The 19,646-nt window shown below is 43.3% G+C and overlaps 1 protein-coding gene across 1 annotated transcript in view; it reads left to right on the forward strand.

The window, feature by feature from the left end:
• Positions 1-5,253, forward strand: part of LOC122539961 (BMP and activin membrane-bound inhibitor homolog) — a 62,567-nt gene extending 57,314 nt beyond the window's left edge. The window contains exon 3 of the mRNA XM_043675192.2: positions 2,894-5,253. Within this exon, the coding sequence (XP_043531127.2) occupies positions 2,894-3,303 (410 nt within the window). The 3' untranslated portion in view covers positions 3,304-5,253. The remainder of the gene's footprint in view (positions 1-2,893) is intronic.
• Positions 5,254-19,646: the final 14,393 nt, after the last annotated feature.

Genomic DNA, 19,646 nt, shown 5'->3' on the forward strand with positions numbered 1-19,646 from the left:
TTTTGACTCCCATACGTGTAGCAAGTTCCCACAAACAGCAATGTGATAATGACTAGGTAATCTGTTTCCGTGATGTGGATTGAAGGATAAATATTGGTCAGGACACAAGGACTATCTCCTCTGCTCTCTGTTGTCTCAGCATGGAATCTTTTGTGTCTAAATCAGAGGGCAGAATAGGCCACAACTTAGTATACCCACAGGAAGTACTTGTAAGAATGCTGCGCTTATTGACTACAGCACTTGAGTTTTGTATTTAAAACTCATGAATACAACCTAAACTCAGGACCTTCTGATTCAGAAATACATGGTGCTACTTATCTAAGAAGAAATTCACCTGCCATAGAGGAAGTGCAAAGATGTTCGCCAGATGAATCCCTGGGATGACAAGATTATTTTATGACGACATAAAGTCACAGAGATATACAGATGGAGGAAAAAGGGTCTAGTTCTCTTGAGTTTGGCAGAGTGAGAGGTGACCTCATTCACATTTACAAAATTCTTACAGGGTGTTTGTACAGGGATGTTTCCCTGCTGGTGAGTCTAAAACCACAGGACACAAATTCAGGATAAAGGGCGGGCCATTTAAGTCTGAGATGGGGATGAATTTCTTCATTCAGAGAATGATGAACATTTGAAAGTCTCTACCACAGAAGACTGTGGAAGCTCAATCACTGACTAAGTTCCAGGCAGAAATTTATAGATTTCTGGAGATGAATGACATCAAAGAAGATAGAGAAAGCACAGGAAAGCAGCAATGAGATAGGTGATTAGCTTTGATCTAACTGAATGACAGATTAGGCTGATAGGAACATAGCAGCAGGAGACTATTCAGCCTTTGGACTTACTGAACTACAGTGAGCTTACTGAGAAGTGATGATTTGGAGACGCTGGTGTTGAACTGGGGTGTACAAAATTAAAAATCTCACAACACCAGGTTAGAGTCCAATAGGTTTATTTGGAAGCACTAGCTTTCAGAGTACTGCTCCTTCATCAGGTAATTGTGGAGAATAAGATTGTAAGGCACAGAATTTAGAAGAAAAGTTTATGGTGTGATGTGCTAGTGCTTCCAAATAAACCTGTTGGACTCTAACCTGGTGTTGTGCGATTTTTAACTGAGAAGTGATGGCTTGGTGCTCAAACATGGGGGTCAATCTTTCACTCGTCCCCACATACTTCCAAAAGTGATCACCTCACAAAATACAGGAGCCAATATGCAGAATCTGGTATCACAATTCTAATGTTCAAACTACTGTGAGTACAGTTATTTTCACTATTCCTGCACTACGCAATCTTCCTCTTGCATTGAGAACCGATATGGAATCTTTTATTCCATCATGGGATGTTGTACCACTGGCAAAGCTAACATTCATTGCCTGTCTCTTCTTGCCCTTGAACTGAGTGAATTCCTTCAGACAGTTAAGAATTAACTGCATTGCTGTGGGTCTGGAGTCATGCATAGGCCAGGTTGGGTAAAGGTGGCAGATTTCCCTCTCTAGAGGGAGTTAGTGAACCAGATGGGATTTCATGGGAAAGCACAGCAGGTCAGGCAGCAGCATCCAAGGAGCAGGAAAATCAACATTTCGGGCAAAAGCCCTTCACTAGGAATGAAGGCAGGGAGCCTCCGGGGTGGAGACATAAATGAGAGCGGACTCCCGCCCACCTTCTGAGGAATCAGGACTCTCGCCCACCTTCTGAGGACCCCTTCACACGCCTCCAACACACTCCATCCACCTAGACACCCCATGCTGGCCTATTACCCGCCCTCGATCTCTTCATTTCCAACTGCTGCCGAGACATTAACCGCCGCAACCTGTCTATCCTCCTCCCCCACTCCAACTTCTCACCCTCACACATGCAGCCCTCCACTTCCTCTGCTCCATTCCCAACCTCACCATCAAACCAACAGATAAAGGGGGTGCAGTGGTAGTTTGGCGTACTGACGTCTACATTGCTGAAGCCAGACGCCAACTCAAAGACACTCCTCCTACTGCCCCCTCAGCCATGATCTCAGCCCCCCCCCCATCACCAAACCATCATCTCCCAGACCATACACAACCTCATCACCTCAGGAGATCTCCCACCCACAGCTTCCAACCTCATAGTTCGGGAACCTCACACTGCCCGGTTCTACCTCCTTCCCAAGATCCACAAGCCTGACCACCCTGGCCGACCCATTGTCTCAGCATGCTCCTGCCCCACCGAACTCATCTCCACCTACCTCGATACTGCCATATCCCCCCCTAGTCCAGGATCTCCCCAAATACATTTGAGACACCATCCACACCTTCCACCTCCTCCAAGACTTCCGTTTCCCCAGCCCCAATGCCTCATCTAAGCCCTTCCATTTATCTCTCCACCCCGGAGGCTCCCTGCCTTCATACCTGATGAAGGGCTTTTGCCCGAAACATCAATTTTCCTGTTTCTTGGCTACTGCCTGAGCTGCTGTGCTTTTCCAGCACTACACTAATCTAGACTCTGATTTCCAGCATCTGCAGTCTTCACTTTTGCCCAGGTGGGATTTTATGACAATTCTTCCATGATAACCATTAGTAAGACTAAATTTTAGTTCCAGGTTTATGAAATGAATTTAAATTCATCAGTTGTCATGGTGGGATTTGAACCTACCTCTCCAAAGATTGAGTCATTCGATTAGTCATCCAGAGATATGATCACTTCATCACCATCTCTCCATTATTTAGATGGGTCAAATGGTCCCCTTCTGGTTCTATGATTGAGGAAATTTGCATTTAACAGTGGTGACACTATTGCAAAGTAAAAGGCACAAGTTGTAAATTGGTTTGTGATTTCTTCATTTGAAACGTCAGTCAGACTCATTAGAAATAATTGGTGAGCTGCAATAATGTGCTAACCTGACCTCTCGATCTTATTTCAGACCGACGAGCCAATAAGTGGACCTCTGGGAACAGGAGCCAGGACTCCCGGCAAGAGGTGAATGCCAAGGAGATTTGGTTCAGGGCAGCGGTCATAGCTGTGTGCATAGCCGGTGCTTTCATCCTGGTGCTGCTGGTCATGTTGGCCCTGCGAATGCTGCGAAGTGAGAACAGGCGCCTACAACGGCAGCATGAGCAGATGATCTCACGGCTGCACTACAGCTTTCAGAAACCTCCCACTGAAAAATTCCTGGTGGGGAGCTTGGACCATGCAGCAACAGCGACGACAGCCAGAGACCACGAAAACTACTGCATGGTGCATAACAAGCACTTGGACTCATACAGTGAAAATCTCAACTCATTTTGTCCTTGGGATGTCCACAGTGTCCATAAGAAGCCAACTGTGGTGTGACTATCACTTTGCCTGGTAAATCCCCGAGACCCACAGTTAACCATTGCAAGTTTAAAATGAGGAACTTGTTTTCACAAAAATGCGGTCATGATTAATAGTGAAACAATTGGCACTGATGTTTTATTGTTTGAGCTGATTTGCTGCCAATTTCGGAGTTGCTGGTTTTGATGCCCTGCCACTTTTACTTGGAAATATTCATTTATTTGATTCAACTGAGTTGGGGGGTGAGTGGGGACAGTGTGGTGTAGAGTGTAAAACTTTCCTCTGATCTAACTGCCAGACTATAAACTCCCAATGACACCCTGCTAAGTAAGAATTTCAAATACTGATGATGGATGAAGCATATCAGGTCTATTTACAGACACATGCCTGAGCAATAAATGTACAACATAATTACAGTTTTTGTAAACGTGATCATCCTTTTGTACCCTTGATCTGATTTCATTTCATGCGTTCTGCCTGTGGAAACTCTTTACCTCATTCTCTTGTGCTGCCGATTAAGTTCTGTGAAGGGCATCATTCGTGCCCAAACCTTTGGGAATGGGCTGGGAGCTTGGAAGGCAGTGAGTGACATGCCACCATGTCATTTTGCCAGCAATATGGAAAGTGGTTGGTGCGCCATCTAGTCAGATCTTGAATGATCCACTGCACTAGACAATTAGAGGCTTCTTCCTGCAGGTGTTGACATTTTACCAATCATTTGGGATGGGGTGAGGTAGCACCCTCTGTGGTAAACCCTGGTGCCCTCTCACTGGGCTCATGTTTAAGAAGTCTTTGGCTCAGATGGAGGAGGATCACTCAATGGAAATTTATACCGATCCACTCCTGGTCAAGCATGGTGCACCTGTACTGAGTGAGACACCTTCCCTCCTTCACTGGGGCCCATATGACTGTTATTGATAGCCCAGAGCCCACTGAACTGATCGTGTATTGAAAGTTTATGAACCCTGACCACATGGGTACAGCTCCAATCATGGCTGCTGCAAGCAGTGCCCACTTCTATCATTGCCAGGAATTGGCCACTGCCTTTAACAGAGATGGAGGCAGTGGCAATTTTGTCTTCTTTCATATGAAGTGGTTGTCACAGGCAAGACCAGCATTTGTTGCCCAACCCTAAAGTCTATTTGAGAGGGCAGTCAAACGTCAACCACATTTAGGGCAGATAAAGATGTAATGCTGGAAAAGCACAGCCAGTCAGGCAGCATCTGAGGAGCAGGAGACTTGACGTTTCAAGCATGAGCTCTTCATCAGGAATTCCTAATGAAAAGCTCATGCTCGAAACATTGACTTTCCTGCTCCATGATGGTGCCTGACCCAATGTGTTTTTCCAGCCCCACAGTTTTTGACTCTGATCTCCAGCATTTTTCCTGGCAGCTAAAGATGGCAGATTTCCTTCCTTGATAAGGAGGTTAGTAAACCAGATGGATTTTAACAACATAATTAATGATAAAATCATGGCCACCAATCACCCGACTAGCTTTAAATTCCAGATTTATTGATTGAATTCAACCACCATGAGGGGAGTAGCTGGGTATTCTAGACCACTTACTGACACTCTCAGTACACTACCATCTCCTCAGGATTTTGCTGATAAAATGGAGCACCAGTTCTTGCTGACCTCAGAAACAGGGCCATTCTGCTATCAGCCCATTCCCATTTTCAGCCTTGGCTGTAGGACCCCTCAATGTTCACAAAAAACTCACCTGTAGAAGTGTAACTTGGAAGGAAACAGAACAGACTGAATGCAGTGCCAGTAGAAGATGTTGAAATCCAATTGCAAAACAGATGTGAACCATTGAAATTGCTAAGGTCTATAGATTAAAAGATGTAAAAAGACCAAAGTCTATTGTGTCAGTACATTTATGTAAGCATCATGATACAATGAAAGTGTGCTTGATGCAGAATAAACCTCCCTGAGTTCTGGATTGAGGATTTTATTTTTGTGATCAGAAGACAATTATAAGTCAATTATATTGCAGTGGGTCTGACGATCCACGTAAGTCAGACCACATAAGGATGGCAGATTCTTTTGATAAAGTGCACTCATGAACCAAATGGATATCTATAGCAACCAATAATGGTTATGATTAGACTAGTTGTTTTCAATTGCAGAATGTGTTTATTGTAAACAAATTTTGCAATTTGCCATTTTTAAAAATTCACTGGTGGGACACAGATGTTGCTGGCTGACCAGCAAAAATTGCTTGTCCCTCGTTGCCTTTGAACTGAGTGCCTTGCTAGGCCATTTCAGAGGTTCAGAGATTCAACAACATTGACTCTGTAGATTTGGAGTCACATGTATCCCAGACCAGGTGAGGATGGCGGATTTTCTTCCCCGAAAGATATTAGTGAGCCAGTTGAGCTTTTCCTGACAATTGACAATTTTTCATGGTCATCAGTGGATTCTGAATTCCAGATTTTTTTTATTGAATTCAAACTCTGCTGTGGTGGGATTAAAACCTGGGTCCCCAAAACATTACCTGAGTTTGGACCATTGCCTCTCCCTCCTGCCTCCCCGTTACACCTCCCCACAGCGGGAATCAACCTCTTTTCCTGAATGTATTAGTCTTGTGTCCTGGATTTTGAGTCCAGTGGTATTAACTCTGCTAGAGTCTTCAGTCCAGTTGGGCATCTCAGTAGCACCTATATAAAACATATTGCAAATATTTCTCAGGCTTTCAGCAAATTACAGATGGCTTTGTGCAGTTGACTTGTGCCAGGCGGAGAATTGTTTGACACTGCCTGAGCTGTTATTTGACTGAGGACCTTTAAAACAAGCGGAGAAATGAGATGTTATCCTTCATAGCAGAATTTGATTTCAGCTTCGGATTAAGATGAAAATCTGTTGCAATGCCTACTATATCAAACACTTATCTATCAACAAAATGGCTTGTGCATATCTGGCCGTCACTAAGAATGTGATTTATTTTAAGCATGAAGAGAAGCCAAGAGAAGGCCACTCTCCTGATTGAGCCTGACCCACCATTACATGATCCTCCCTTCAATGCCACTTTTTCACACACTGTAATATCATTCATCACCAGAAACCTATTATTTTCGGTCTTGAATCTGCTCAATGATTGAACTTCCACTTCATTCTAAAGATTTATCACCCTCTGAGCAAAGACATTCTTACATCAATCTAAAACATCCTAAGATTATGTCCTCTAGTTTTAGGGACTATCCAGGCAAATATCCTATTGTGTCATGCCAGCAAAATCTTTGTAAGTTTCAATTAAACAACCCCTCGTTCTTCGGCCCTCTAAAGAATGCAGCTGCAGTTCTCTCACCTAGTACAAGACAATCTGGACATCCCAGGACTTAATCTGGTGAACCTCCATTGTACTTGCTGACTGGCTAATATATTCTTTGCTAGATGAGGAGACAAACAATACACATTACTCCAGGTAAAAGCTCACCATGGCTATATACAGCTGTAGCAAGGCATTTTTAATGTTGTTCCCTAACCCCAACATATTATTTGCCTTTCTACTTACTTACTGCATCCACACGTTGGTTTTTGGCTACTATTGTACAAGGATACCCATATCAATATGGACACCAGTACTTCCCAACCTTTTACCACTTGTGGAATATTCTGCCTGTTTTTTTACCGAAGTGAATAACTTCACATTTATATACATAGACTTTCTACAGTGTGGAAACAAGCCCTTTGGCCCAACAAATCCACACCAACCCTCCAAAGAGTAACCCACTGTTTTAAAAATTCTCAAGGTCAGGTTCGTAGGAGAGTAGTCTGACACAGAACAAACGACCAAGAGGCGAGTCTGCTAGAATATGAGCATTTTATTCCCCGCAGCGTCGCCACAACCAGGTCTCATACTTACAACGGGTCTGGCTTATACTCACTCTACATGTTACCGGAACTGGGAGCCGTCAGTTCTCGTAGAGCAGTTGCCAACAACCCACGCTCGGCGGTTAAACGTAACCCCGGAGCAGACTCCCGGGTCTGGCTTATACTCACTCTACATGTTACCGGAACTGGGAGCCGTCAGTTCTCGTAGAGCGGTTGCCAACAACCCACGCTCGGCGGTTAAACGTAACCCCGGAGCAGACTCCCGGGTCTGGCTTATACTCACTCTACATGTTACCGGAACTGGGAGCCGTCAGTTCTCGTAGAGCGGTTGCCAACAACCCACGCTCGGCGGTTAAACGTAACCCCGGAGCAGACTCCCGGGTCTGGCTTATACTCACTCTACATGTTACCGGAACTGGGAGCCGTCAGTTCTCGTAGAGCGGTTGCCAACAACCCACGCTCGGCGGTTAAACGTAACCCCGGAGCAGACTCACCGAACTGGAGACTTTTCCAGCTGATATACTCTTTTCCAGATATAAACATTCATGTGAACAGCAGAGCAAGGCTAAAAAACACATTCCATTCTGGTTACATACAGATAAGAAGATTCACACGGGACTAAGCAACACCTCCATTCCGGTTAGATTCACACATGTATTGGGACACAATTTTAACCCTTTCACCACATTCCACTGCTTGGCCCAATACATGTGTTACATTATGATTCACACATGTATTGGGACATAATTTTACACCACACCCACCCAGCCCCATTTTCCTACCCTATTATCTGATATTCACCCTGACTGAGGCACATAGCCTATACATCCTTGAACATTATAGGCAATTTCCCATGGCTAATTCACCTAACCTGAACATCTTTGGATTGTGGGAGGAAACCCATGTAGACCTGGGGAGAATGTGCAAACTCCACACAAACAGTCAACTAAGGCTGGAATCGAACCTGGGTCCCTGGCGATGTGAGGCAGCAGTGCTAACCACTTAGCCACTGTGCTACCCATTATAGTCCACCTGCCATTTTCTAGTCCATTGACTTAACCTGTCCCATTCTCTTGAAGCCTCGTGCATCCTCCTTACAAGAGATGATCCCGTCCAGCTTAGAGTCATCAGCAACTTTGGACATATTCCAATTGGTTCTCACATCCAAATCATTTATAAAAGTTGTAAACAGATGTGGACCTTATACTGACCCTTGTGGTACACCATAAGTAACAGCTTGCTATCCTGAGAAAGACCCATTTGTTCCCACTCTCTGCTTTCTATCTATTAAACAGTTTGTAATCCATACTAGTATATTCCTCCCTATCCCATATTTAGTAACCTCTCACGTGGGATCTTATCAAAAGCTTTCTGAAATTGCGAATAAATCATATCTGTGCTGTGTTAAACATCCTCAAAAAACAAAACAAGTTGGCCAAACATGACGTTCCTTTCTTAAATTTGTATTGACCTTGCTCAATTTTGTTTTATTTTCTAAATGTTCAGTAATCACATCCTTTATAATGGATTCTCACAATTTCACTACTAGAAATTTCAAACAACAGGTCCGTACTTGTGTATGCTTTCTCTTCCTCTCTTCACAAATAGAGGATCTCCACCTACTATTTTCCAGTCAGCAGGAGTCTTTCCAGAATCTGTAGGATTTTGAACGATAACCATTCATGCATTCATCTGGGATGAATCTCATCTGGTCCAAGAGTACAAACAATTGCTATCAGGCCCTTCGAGACTGCTCCACTATTCAAGAAATTCATGGTTGATATGACTTTAACCTCAACTCTACAATCCTGCATAGCCCTGATGATCTTTCATCCTCTTGGTAAAAAAGAATCTACCCTGCCTTAAAAATATTTAAAGATTCTGCATCCACTACCTTTTGAGAAAGTAATTCAGCTGATCTTTCAAAGACTCTTTACTGATACTTATTTCTTTAAGCTCTTCAGTTAGTCAACTCGCTTGGTTGCCTAATATTTCTGGGAGATTTTCTATACTTTCTTCTGAGAATGTGGATACATGTTAACTGTTTCATCTCTCTGCCATTCCCCTGTTGTCCAGTGTAATTTCCCTTGTCCTCAACTGTAAAGGGATCACATTTACTAATTCTAATCTTCTTGCTTTCACATATTGATCAAAGATTTTGTAGTTCACTTTTATGTTCTATGATGGCTAGCATTCATGTTATATTTTCCCTTTCCTCATCAGATTATTGGCTTCTTTCACTGGATCCTAAATTGCTCCCAATCCTCAGGCTTTCCACAATCTCTGACATTTGTAAAAGTCACTTCCTTTGATATAATACATTCTTTAGTTTCTTTCATTAACCACAGTTGAGTTACCTTTTCCATTGGGTGTTTGTATCTTCAAAGAATACTTGTTGTCAACTTTATAGTATTTCCTTACATACTAGACCATTGTACATGTATTGTCACACTGTATTTTCCCAATCTTAACAGCTTGCCACTCATAACCTCAGTTTCCTTCACTCAGATTTAAGCCTCTAGTTTTCAGAATGAACTATGCCACTTCAACTTTCATGTGAAAATTCTATCATATTATGGACACCATTACCAAAAGGGTCCTTTACAGCTAATTTATTAGTAAGCCCTTTCTCATTACAAAATGAGAAATCCCAAACAGCCCAAACTCTCTTAAATATACTGATCCAGAAAAACATCTCATATACACTACAGGAAATCATGCTCTGCAACATTAGTGCTGCCTTAGTTAATCAAGGGAATATGCAAGTTGAAGTAACCTACTATTACTGTATTTTCTTAGTTACATGCAGCTCTAATTTCCTAAATTACAATATTCCCAACGTTGGCACGAGTGTTGGTGTTCTATTAGCAACCCTACCCATGCTTGATTCCAATGCTTTTTCTTAGCCCCAGCAAAACAGATTCTACATAGAATCCCAACAGTGTAGAAACAGGCCATTTGGCCCAACAAGTTCACATCAACTTTCTGAAGACCCATTCCCTTTCGTTCCCCCTGAATGATGTATCTAACCTACACATCCCTGAACACTATGGACAATTTAGCATGGCTAATTCACCTAATCCACACACCTTTGCATAGTGGGAAGAAACCTACACAGGCACAGGGAGAGCATGCAAGCTCCACACAGACAGTTGCCCAAGGCTGGAATTGAACCTGGGTCTCTGGTGATGTGAGGCAGCAGTGCTGACCACTGAGCCACCATGATACCCCCATATTGTGCCTTCCATCAAAGATCCTTTCTTACAAATGTGCAGATATTAGCCCTTATTTTTAGAGCACTATCCCCACTTTTTCCTTGTAATCTATCCCTCTTAAATGATGAATATCCTTGAATTGCCAGTTTCTAATCTCAGTCAACCTGTAGCCATGTCTTTCTCATGGTAATCAATTCATATCATTCTATTTCAATTTGTGCATTCAAATGAGAGGCATAGACAAGTGACTGCAGTTACCATTCGACTTCAACCCTGGGAAAATCTTGAATAGTCAGTGAAATCCTACTGATGTGTTCTTGTTAGATGCACAGTGAGTTCTCAAAATCCCATATTCCAAACGTTGTACACTTCACTCAGCCAAGTTGCCCTGCCGTATCCAACAGCACTACTTATTATGAGTAATTTACCAGTGACTCACCAATTCAGTTGCAGTGAGGTAGAAACCAAATAATGAGTCATGAAGAAAGCAAATTCAAAAAAGGCAGAACTAAAACAGCACCTTCTCCTCACTTGACTTAACTCACTATATTTCAATCACAATGTTTGAAGCCTACAATGCTTGCAAGCTAGTACCTCTCCTCAGTAGCATGTGGGGCAATATTTAGATTGAACGCTTTAATGAAATGACTAATCAGCTACTCTTCAATAGAGTTTATTTATACTTTCTAAGACTGGAAGAATTTTACTTTATTTTCTTACCTTACTTTAATATTTAACGTAATATAAAAACAGCTAAATGGTAACTGCAGACAACATTTTCAGAAAGATATGGACACTTAATAACTTACCACTCAATCTCTGGATAGAGTTCATCTGGAGTATTGTGTTCAGTTCAGTTTAACTCTTAGTACTGAACCTCAATAAGATATATTAGTCCTGAAGGGTGCACACCTCATCAGAAAGATATCAGGTTTAAGAGACTTAATTTACAAGCATAGTCAAGGCTTGAATTGCCCTGAATAAAGAAGATTAAGAGTGGATTGTAATGCTGTTTCCTGTGGCTGGTTTCATGGAGTAGTGCATTTAATGAGGTAGGAGCGTGAGAGGTGAGTGTGAACCCAACCAACTCTCTCATTCCACCTCATGGTCCATGGTGGGAAGCCTTTCCAGGGGAGGCAAAGAGGTGTGCAATTAACGTCCAGTGAAGTGTCTCAGCCAGTATTCACCCAGTAGCAGGCAGGGGTTTCATCATGAGGGGCCCGGGGAGCAACAAGTGAAATCTGGCGAGTTTCCCATTGGGGTTTCCTATTCCCTTGTTCAAAGGCATTTAATACCTTAGTTCAGACATTAAGGGGTGTTCCACTGACAGTAACCCCACAAATCCCTTACTGCCACCTGTGTCCGAGGTCAATAATGATCCTGGATCTCAGCTGGTAGTCATTTCAACAGCAGACATCCTGTGGTCCTGCTTTAAAATGGAACTTCAGGCATATGATTAGCCAGCAGCCCAGGTGGATGGAGTGCCCTGACCCAAAATCCTTGAATCCAAGGAAGGCCCATAGCTGGCCTGTCAATTGCCTGAATGACACAATTTAGAACATAGAACATAGAACATAGAAGAATACAGCGCAGTACAGGCCCTTGGGCCCTCGATGTTGCGCCGATCCAAGCCCACCTAAACTACACTAACCCACTATCCTCCATATACCTATCCAATGCCCTCTTAAATGCCCATAAAGAGGGAGAGTCCACCACTGTTACTGGCAGGGCATTCCATGAACTAACGACTCGCTGAGTGAAGAACCTACCCCTAACATCAGTCCTATATCTACCCCCCCTTAATTTAAAGCTATGCCCCCTTGTAATACCCGACTCAATACGCGGGAAAAGGTTCATACTGTCGACCCTATCTAACCCCCTAATCATCTTGTACACCTCAATCAAGTCACCCCTAAACCTTCTTTTCTCTAGTGAAAACAGCCCCAAGTGCCTCAGTCTTTCCTCATACGATTTTCCTTCCATACCAGGCAACATCCTGGTAAACCTCCTCTGCACCCGTTCCAATGCCTCCACATCCTTCCTATAGTATGGCGACCAAAACTGCACACAATATTCCAGATGCGGCCGTACCAGAGTCTTATACAACTGCATCATGACCTCAGGACTCCGGAACTCAATTCCTCTACCAATAAAAGCCAGTACGCCATATGCCTTCCTCACCGCACTATTTACCTGGGTGGCAACTTTCAGAGATCTGTGTACATGGACACCAAGATCCCTCTGCTCATCCACACTACCAAGTATCCGACCATTAGCCCAGTACCCCATCTTTTTGTTATTCTTCCCAAAGTGAATCACCTCGCACTTAGCTACATTGAATTCCATCTGCCACCTTTCTGCCCAGCTCTGCAGCTTCTCTATATCCTGCTGTAACCTGCCACATGCTTCCTCACTGTCAACAACTCCTCCGACTTTCGTATCATCCGCAAACTTGCTCACCCAACCTTCTAACCCCTCTTCCAGGTCATTTATAAAAATGACAAACAGCAATGGTCCCAAAACAGATCCTTGCGGAACACCGCTAGTGACGGCACTCCATGAAGAAACTCTGCCATCAACTACTACCCTCTGTCTTCTTCCATCCAGCCAATTTCTAATCCAAACCTCCAACTCACCCTCAATGCCATATCTCCGTATTTTCTGCAGTAGCCTACCATGGGGAACCTTATCAAACGCCTTACTAAAATCCATATATACCACATCTACCGCTTTCCCCTCATCAACCTCCTTCGTCACCTTTTCAAAGAATTCAATAAGGTTTGTGAGGCACGACTTGCCCTTCACAAAACCATGCTGACTATCCTTGATCACATTATTCCTATCCAGATGTGCATAAATCCTATCCCTTACAATTCTCTCTAAGACTTTGCCCACAACAGAAGTGAGACTCACCGGCCTATAGTTACTAGGGCTATCCCTACTCCCCTTTTTGAACAAGGGAACCACATTTGCTATTCTCCAGTCTTCTGGGACTACTCCTGTAGACAAAGAGGACATAAAAATCAAGGCCAATGGCTCTGCAATCTCCTCCCTTGCTTCCCAGAGAATCCTAGGATAAATGCCATCAGGCCCAGGGGACTTATCTATTTTCACCTTTTCCAGGATTTCCAACACCTCTTCTCTACATACCTCAAAGCCATCCATTCTACTTATTTGTTCCTCAGTATTCTCATCGACAACAATGCCCTGTTCCTGAGTGAATACTGAAGAAAAGTATTCATTCAGTGTCTCCCCAATCTCTTCCGCCTCCACACGCAACTTCCCCCTACTATCCTTGACTGGACCTATTCCTACCCTCGTCATTCTTTTATTCCTAACATACCTATAGAAAGCCTTAGGGTTTTCCCTAATCCTATCTACTAAGGACCTTTCATGTCCCCTCCTTGCTGCTTTTAGCTCTCTCTTCAGGTCCTTCCTGGCTACCCTATAACTCTCAATCGCCCCAATTGAACCTTCACGTCTCATCTTGAGATAGGCCGCCCTCTTCCATTTAACAAGGGATTCCAATTCCTTATTAAACCACGGCTCCCTCGCACGACCCTTTCCTTCCTGCCTGACAGGTACATAATTATCAAGGACACTCAATAGTTGCCCCTTGAACAAGTTCCACATATCATTTACACTCTTGCCTTGGAGTCTACTTTTCCAAGCCACACATCCTAAGTCATGCCTCACCGCATCATAATTTCCCTTACCCCAGCTATAATTCTTGCCCTGTAGTACACACTTATCCCTCTCCATCACGAGTGTAAAAATCACCGAATTATGGTCACTATCCCCAAAGTGCTCACCTACCTCTAATTCTAACACCTGGCCTGGTTCGTTACCCAGAACCAAATCCAGTATGGCCTCACCTCTTGTTGGCCTGTCTACATATTGTGTCAGGAAACTCTCCTGCACACATTGAACAAACACTGACCCATCTAACGAACTTGAGCTATAGCTTTCCCAATCAATATCAGGAAAGTTAAAGTCCCCCATAACAACCACCCTATTACTGTCACTCATCTCCTGAATCACCTTCCCTATCCTTTCTTCAATGATTCTAGGACAATTAGGAGGCCTGTAAAAGACTCCTAACAGGGTGACCTCACCTTTCCTATTCCTAACCTCAGCCCAAACCACCTCAGATGGCAAGTCCTCATCCATCGTCCTTTCCACCGCTGTAATACTATCTTTGACAAGCAATGCCACACCTCCCCCTCTTTTACCCCCACCTCTGACCCTACTAAAACATTTAAATCCCGGAACCTGCAACAGCCAATCCTGTCCCTGTTCTAGCCATGTCTCCGTAATAGCCACAACATCGAAGTCCCAGGTACCAACCAACGCTGCCAGTTCACCTACCTTATTTCGTATACTTCTTGCATTGAAGTATACACACTTCAAGCCACTTCCCTGTTTACAGGCACCCTCCTTGGAAATTGATGCCATGTTCCTCACCTCCCTACACTCCAGGCCCTGCACCCTGAAGCTACAATCTGGGTTCCCATGCCCCTGCCGAGTTAGTTTAAACCCCCCCCAAGAGCACTAGCAAACCTCCCCCCAAGGATACTGGTTCCCCTCAGGTTCAGGTGTAGACCATCCTGTTTATAGAGGTCCCACCGTCCCCAGAAAGAACCCCAGTTATCCAAAAACTGGAAACCCTCCCTCCTGCACCATCCCTGAAGCCACGCATTTAATTGTTCTCTCTCCCTATTCCTCGAATCTCTATCACGTGGCACGGGTAACAAACCAGAGACAACAACTCTGTCTGTTCTAACTCCAAGCTTCCAACCTAGCTCCCTGAAAGCCTGTCTAACATCCTCAGCACTCCTCCTACCTATGTCGTTGGTGCCAATGTGGACCACGACTTCGGGTTGCTCCCCCTCCCCCTCCAGGACCCGGAAAACACGATCAGAGACATCACGTACCCTTGCACCTGGGAGGCAACATACCAAACGTGAGTCTCTCTCGTTCCCACAAAACCGCCTATCTGTGCCACGAACTATCGAGTCCCCAATTACTACTGCTCTGCTCTTCTTCACCCTTCCCTTCTGGGTAACGGGGACAGGCTCCGTGCCAGAGACCTGAGCCCCGTTACTTACCCCTGGTAAGTCATCCCCCCCACAAGTATCCAAAACGGTATACTTGTTCTTGAGGGGAATGGCCGCAGGAGGTCCCTGCACTGGCTGCTTCCTCCCAGTCCCCCTCACTGTAACCCATCTATCTGCCATCTTTGGAGTATTTGAGTGCTAGAACAGTATAGCACAGGAACAGACCCTTTGGACCCTCCTGTCTGAATTTGACAGGTCTTCCCTAAAAAAGGTTAAACAAAAAGCCAAGGTGCTTAAGTGGTGATTTTAATTGAGGTGGCTTCACCTCAATCCAAGAAATTAATAGGGTCGATAGAGAGAAAATCTTTTCACAGGAGGCATAAACATAAAATTAAAGTTTGTTCTTTCAGGCGTGCCTGAAGGTCAGTTGTATTCTGGAACCAACTCTTTAAAAAAAGTGATTAAGGCTAAATTAACTATAACTTTCAAAGTTTGTATTAACAAGACTGGAAGTAGATATGATAGCAAAGTTTAAGAGACATTTAGACAGACACATTAACAGGCAGGGAGAAGTGAGATATGGATCATGTCCAGGTGGAGTGGATTAGTTTAAAATAGCACCATAGACAGCACAGACAGGAGGGTCCAAAGGGTCTGTTCCTGTGCTATACTGTTCTAGATACTATATATTATGTTCTCAGTTCTTAAAGACATTAAACATTACAGAACCAAGGAGAATAAATGGTGTTACAATACTTATCAACCAGAAACTAATCAATGAAGGGGCTGAATGGCTTACTTACATTCTTAAGAGGTATCAATCTCTGGTCATGTTTTACACCTCACACATATCTACTGGCAAAAAAAAACATAGAGTAAGAAAGGAAGCCTGTAAATAACTCGAACCAAAAGATACAGTTCAAAAATAAAAGGTCTTCCTTTTAAGTGAAGATGAGTTTTATTTTCTCTCTCTCTTTCAGAGGGGCATTAACCTGTGGAATTTTCTTCAGCAGAATGTAAACATTGAATTAATTTGTGTCTGAGTTGGATAGATTTTTGACAGACAAAAGTGTCAAGGTTTATGAAGGCAGTTAGAAAAGTGGAATTGAAACTGTGATGAGATTAGCGATGATCTTGTCGAATGGTGGAGCAGGTTCGAAGGCCCAAGTAGCCTTGTCCTGCTCTCTTGAGGACTCTGAAGTTATGCTTCTATGCTGTAAGATCAGACTCATTGGTGTCCACAGCCTATCCTGCTTCATAGTCTTCCAGGGGGCAGCCATTTAGCATGCTATCTTTGCATTTGCCATTCTATTTAGTGATGGTGGATGAGTTGAGGAGGCAGGAAGGCCAATTGGATTCCTGAGACAGGTGGATAAAGATTTGAATGGAGCAGGGGAGAGCAGTTCAAGCTGACAATAAAGTTCTTATTCTGTGACTGTCAGCCTAGATTTGTCTACAGCTGAGGCAAATCCATGTGTACATCAGTGCAGGCAGCATTGCTAGTTTTCATTCTCAAAGTGCCATAAGTCTACCCTGATCGTACCCTGACCTCCTACTCTGCCTCATCCTTGGCAAACCTCAGACTCTTCAATAAGTGGCTGTTAGTTACTTCAATAAAGGCCTCAGCCATCTGCCTGCTGCTGGTGGGTGTGTTGCCATGGTCAGTTTCACTCCACCTCCAACAAGATCACTCTGAGTTGAGAATGTGTTAGGGAGCAGATTTAACACAAAAAAACTCACCTCCATGGGGCTGGGAAGATCCCATCTCAAGGACCTGGAACTAAATTACAAAGCTACAAAGGAGTTCAGGAAATTGAATTTCTGTCCAACTGTCATATTATTTTAAAAATATTATTTCATTGACTTCAATTTAATGCAATGAATATAGTCTGTGCAATTCAAAACTTCAACTTGTCAAAATGATTGTCTCCCATGACTAGTTTTTCTCATTTAAGTAAGCCCTTCTAAAATGATTTGCTCTGTTCCCAATTGTTAATAAATACTCTTTAAACCATCTCAGATCTAACGTAATTGTGTGACAGACTTCACTTCAGGAACTAATGGGGCCTAAATCTGTGCTGAATCAAAGTAGATAATTGAGCTTCTCTAGATGCAGATTTAGTGTAGACACTACTCACTCAAACTTTGAGTTCGGTCAAAAATTACACAACACCAGGTCATAGTCCATCAGATTTATTTGAAATTGTAAACTTTCAAAGCCCTTGTTCCTTCCTCAAGCCAACTAGTGTGAGACAATACAAACCGCCACAGAATTTATAAGTGAAAGATCAAGGTTTGAATGAGTAATGTTCGCAATAGATCTGCATCTAGAGAAACTCAATTTTTTACTTTAGTTCAGCACAGATTTTGTCCACCCCAGTCCAACACTGGCACCTCCACATCAAAACTTTGAGCTGACTGAGAAAATGACCAGCAACCACTGCATAAAATGATGAACAACCCTGCTCAACGAATCAAGCCAGATCAGAACAGGGAATTTAATCAGATTGCACCTGAAATACGTGAATATTGTATGTTACTGTGAAGGACAGTGGGGCAAAATACTATTAGACACAGCTGTAGATCATTGCCTGAGGTTTTCTTACAGGACATCAATGCATGATGTGCCTGTGGGAGAACTGGCTCAGACTTGAATAAACAAACCACCAAATCCAGCATTAACTGTATCTATGAAACTGCCAATTGATTTCCCTTTGGATTGTGTGGTTTCTGAACATAAATCTCTGCAAGAGTCTTGACTAAAGTCTAGCTTGACCCTTCAATGCAGTACTGAAGGAGTGCTGTTGAGTTAGAGGTACTGGCTTTTGAATCAGTCAGAGGCTCTGCCTGCCTCTCAGATAGGTATAAAAGATCCCACGGTATTACTTCAATGAAAAGTAGGCGACGTTTCTCCAGTGGCTTTGCCAAATGATTCCTCAATCATTATCACAAAAACAGATCAGCTGTTTTATTATCATATTGCTGTTTCGAGAATTTTATTGGCTCAAAATTAGCTGCAACATTTCATACATTACAACTTCAAGAGTATATCATTGATGAGTATGTACTGAAGTTATCAAAAGTGCCCCATCATGTGCTACTTGTCCCTTGCTGACATATGCATGCACTACATTTACTGTTTACTGGTACATCCTTCTATTGTCACCATGGTGTACGTATCAGATGGACCAGTGGCAGGTTTGTAATGCAGAAAGTTGGGTACCATGCCAGCAGATTTTATTTCTTCAATACAGTAGCATCTCGACATACGAGCGACCCCGTTCACGAACAAATCGGTTTACGAACAGGATTGTACGTAACATTTTGCTTCAGTGTACGTATGAAATTCAAGGTACGAACGCAAAAAGCCCATGTGCGACCACGTGGTTTCATTTTCTGCTTTGCTACCCGCGCTTTGAACGCAAAAGCTCTCGGGCCCCGCGTGATCTCATTCAGTTCGTCTTTGCAGCGCGCGCGCTGTGAACATCATTCGTTGCTACATCAGTAAATGTAGTGAACGAGATTGTGACCCTGGGCCAAAATATGGGCTTGGAGGTCAACGAGGATGATGTGGCGGAGCTGGTGGAGGACCACAGACAAGAACTCAGCACAGAAGATCTTGTTGAATTGCAACAGGGGCAGGTGAAGGTTATGCAGGAGGAGCATTCTGGAGAGGAGGAAGGAGAGAGGGAAGATGTATCGAGTGTTCAAATCAAAGACATTTGTAGCAAATGGAGTGAAGTGCAGGCTATTGTTAAGAGGCCTCACCCTAACAAAACTGTGACCAACAGAGCAGTGAACATTTTAAATGACAATGTGATGTCCCATTTTTGGAAAATTCTGCCACAAAGGAAAAAACAAGTTTCTCTGGATCGTTTTCTTGCGACATCACCAACCTCCAAGAGACAAAAAAGAGAAAAGACTCCAGAAATAGCCGAACAAGTGCCCAACATTCTTCTGGAAGGGGAATCTCCTTCGAAGACGTAGTCCTCCTCTTCCTCTCCTCCTCCATCATCCACCCGTGCCAGCAACTAACAACCACAAAGGTAAAGTGCAGAACAATTATCAGTTTTATTGTAGGGATAGAGTAGTTTTCTATAATTAAGGTTATTTTAAATTTCAGTGCCACAAATAAATAAAAATAATGTAAAAAAAGTATGTTTTTGGGGCTGGGGAACGGATCAATTGGAATTACATTAATTCAAATCGGAAAAATTGATTCAGTTCGTGAACTTTTCGGTTCGCGGACCGGGT

This window comes from Chiloscyllium plagiosum, unplaced genomic scaffold (genome assembly GCF_037043375.1).
Source record: "Chiloscyllium plagiosum isolate Xiang-an unplaced genomic scaffold, Cpla_swu_hap1 HiC_scaffold_32, whole genome shotgun sequence".
In the NCBI taxonomy this organism is placed as follows: Eukaryota; Metazoa; Chordata; class Chondrichthyes; order Orectolobiformes; family Hemiscylliidae; genus Chiloscyllium; species Chiloscyllium plagiosum.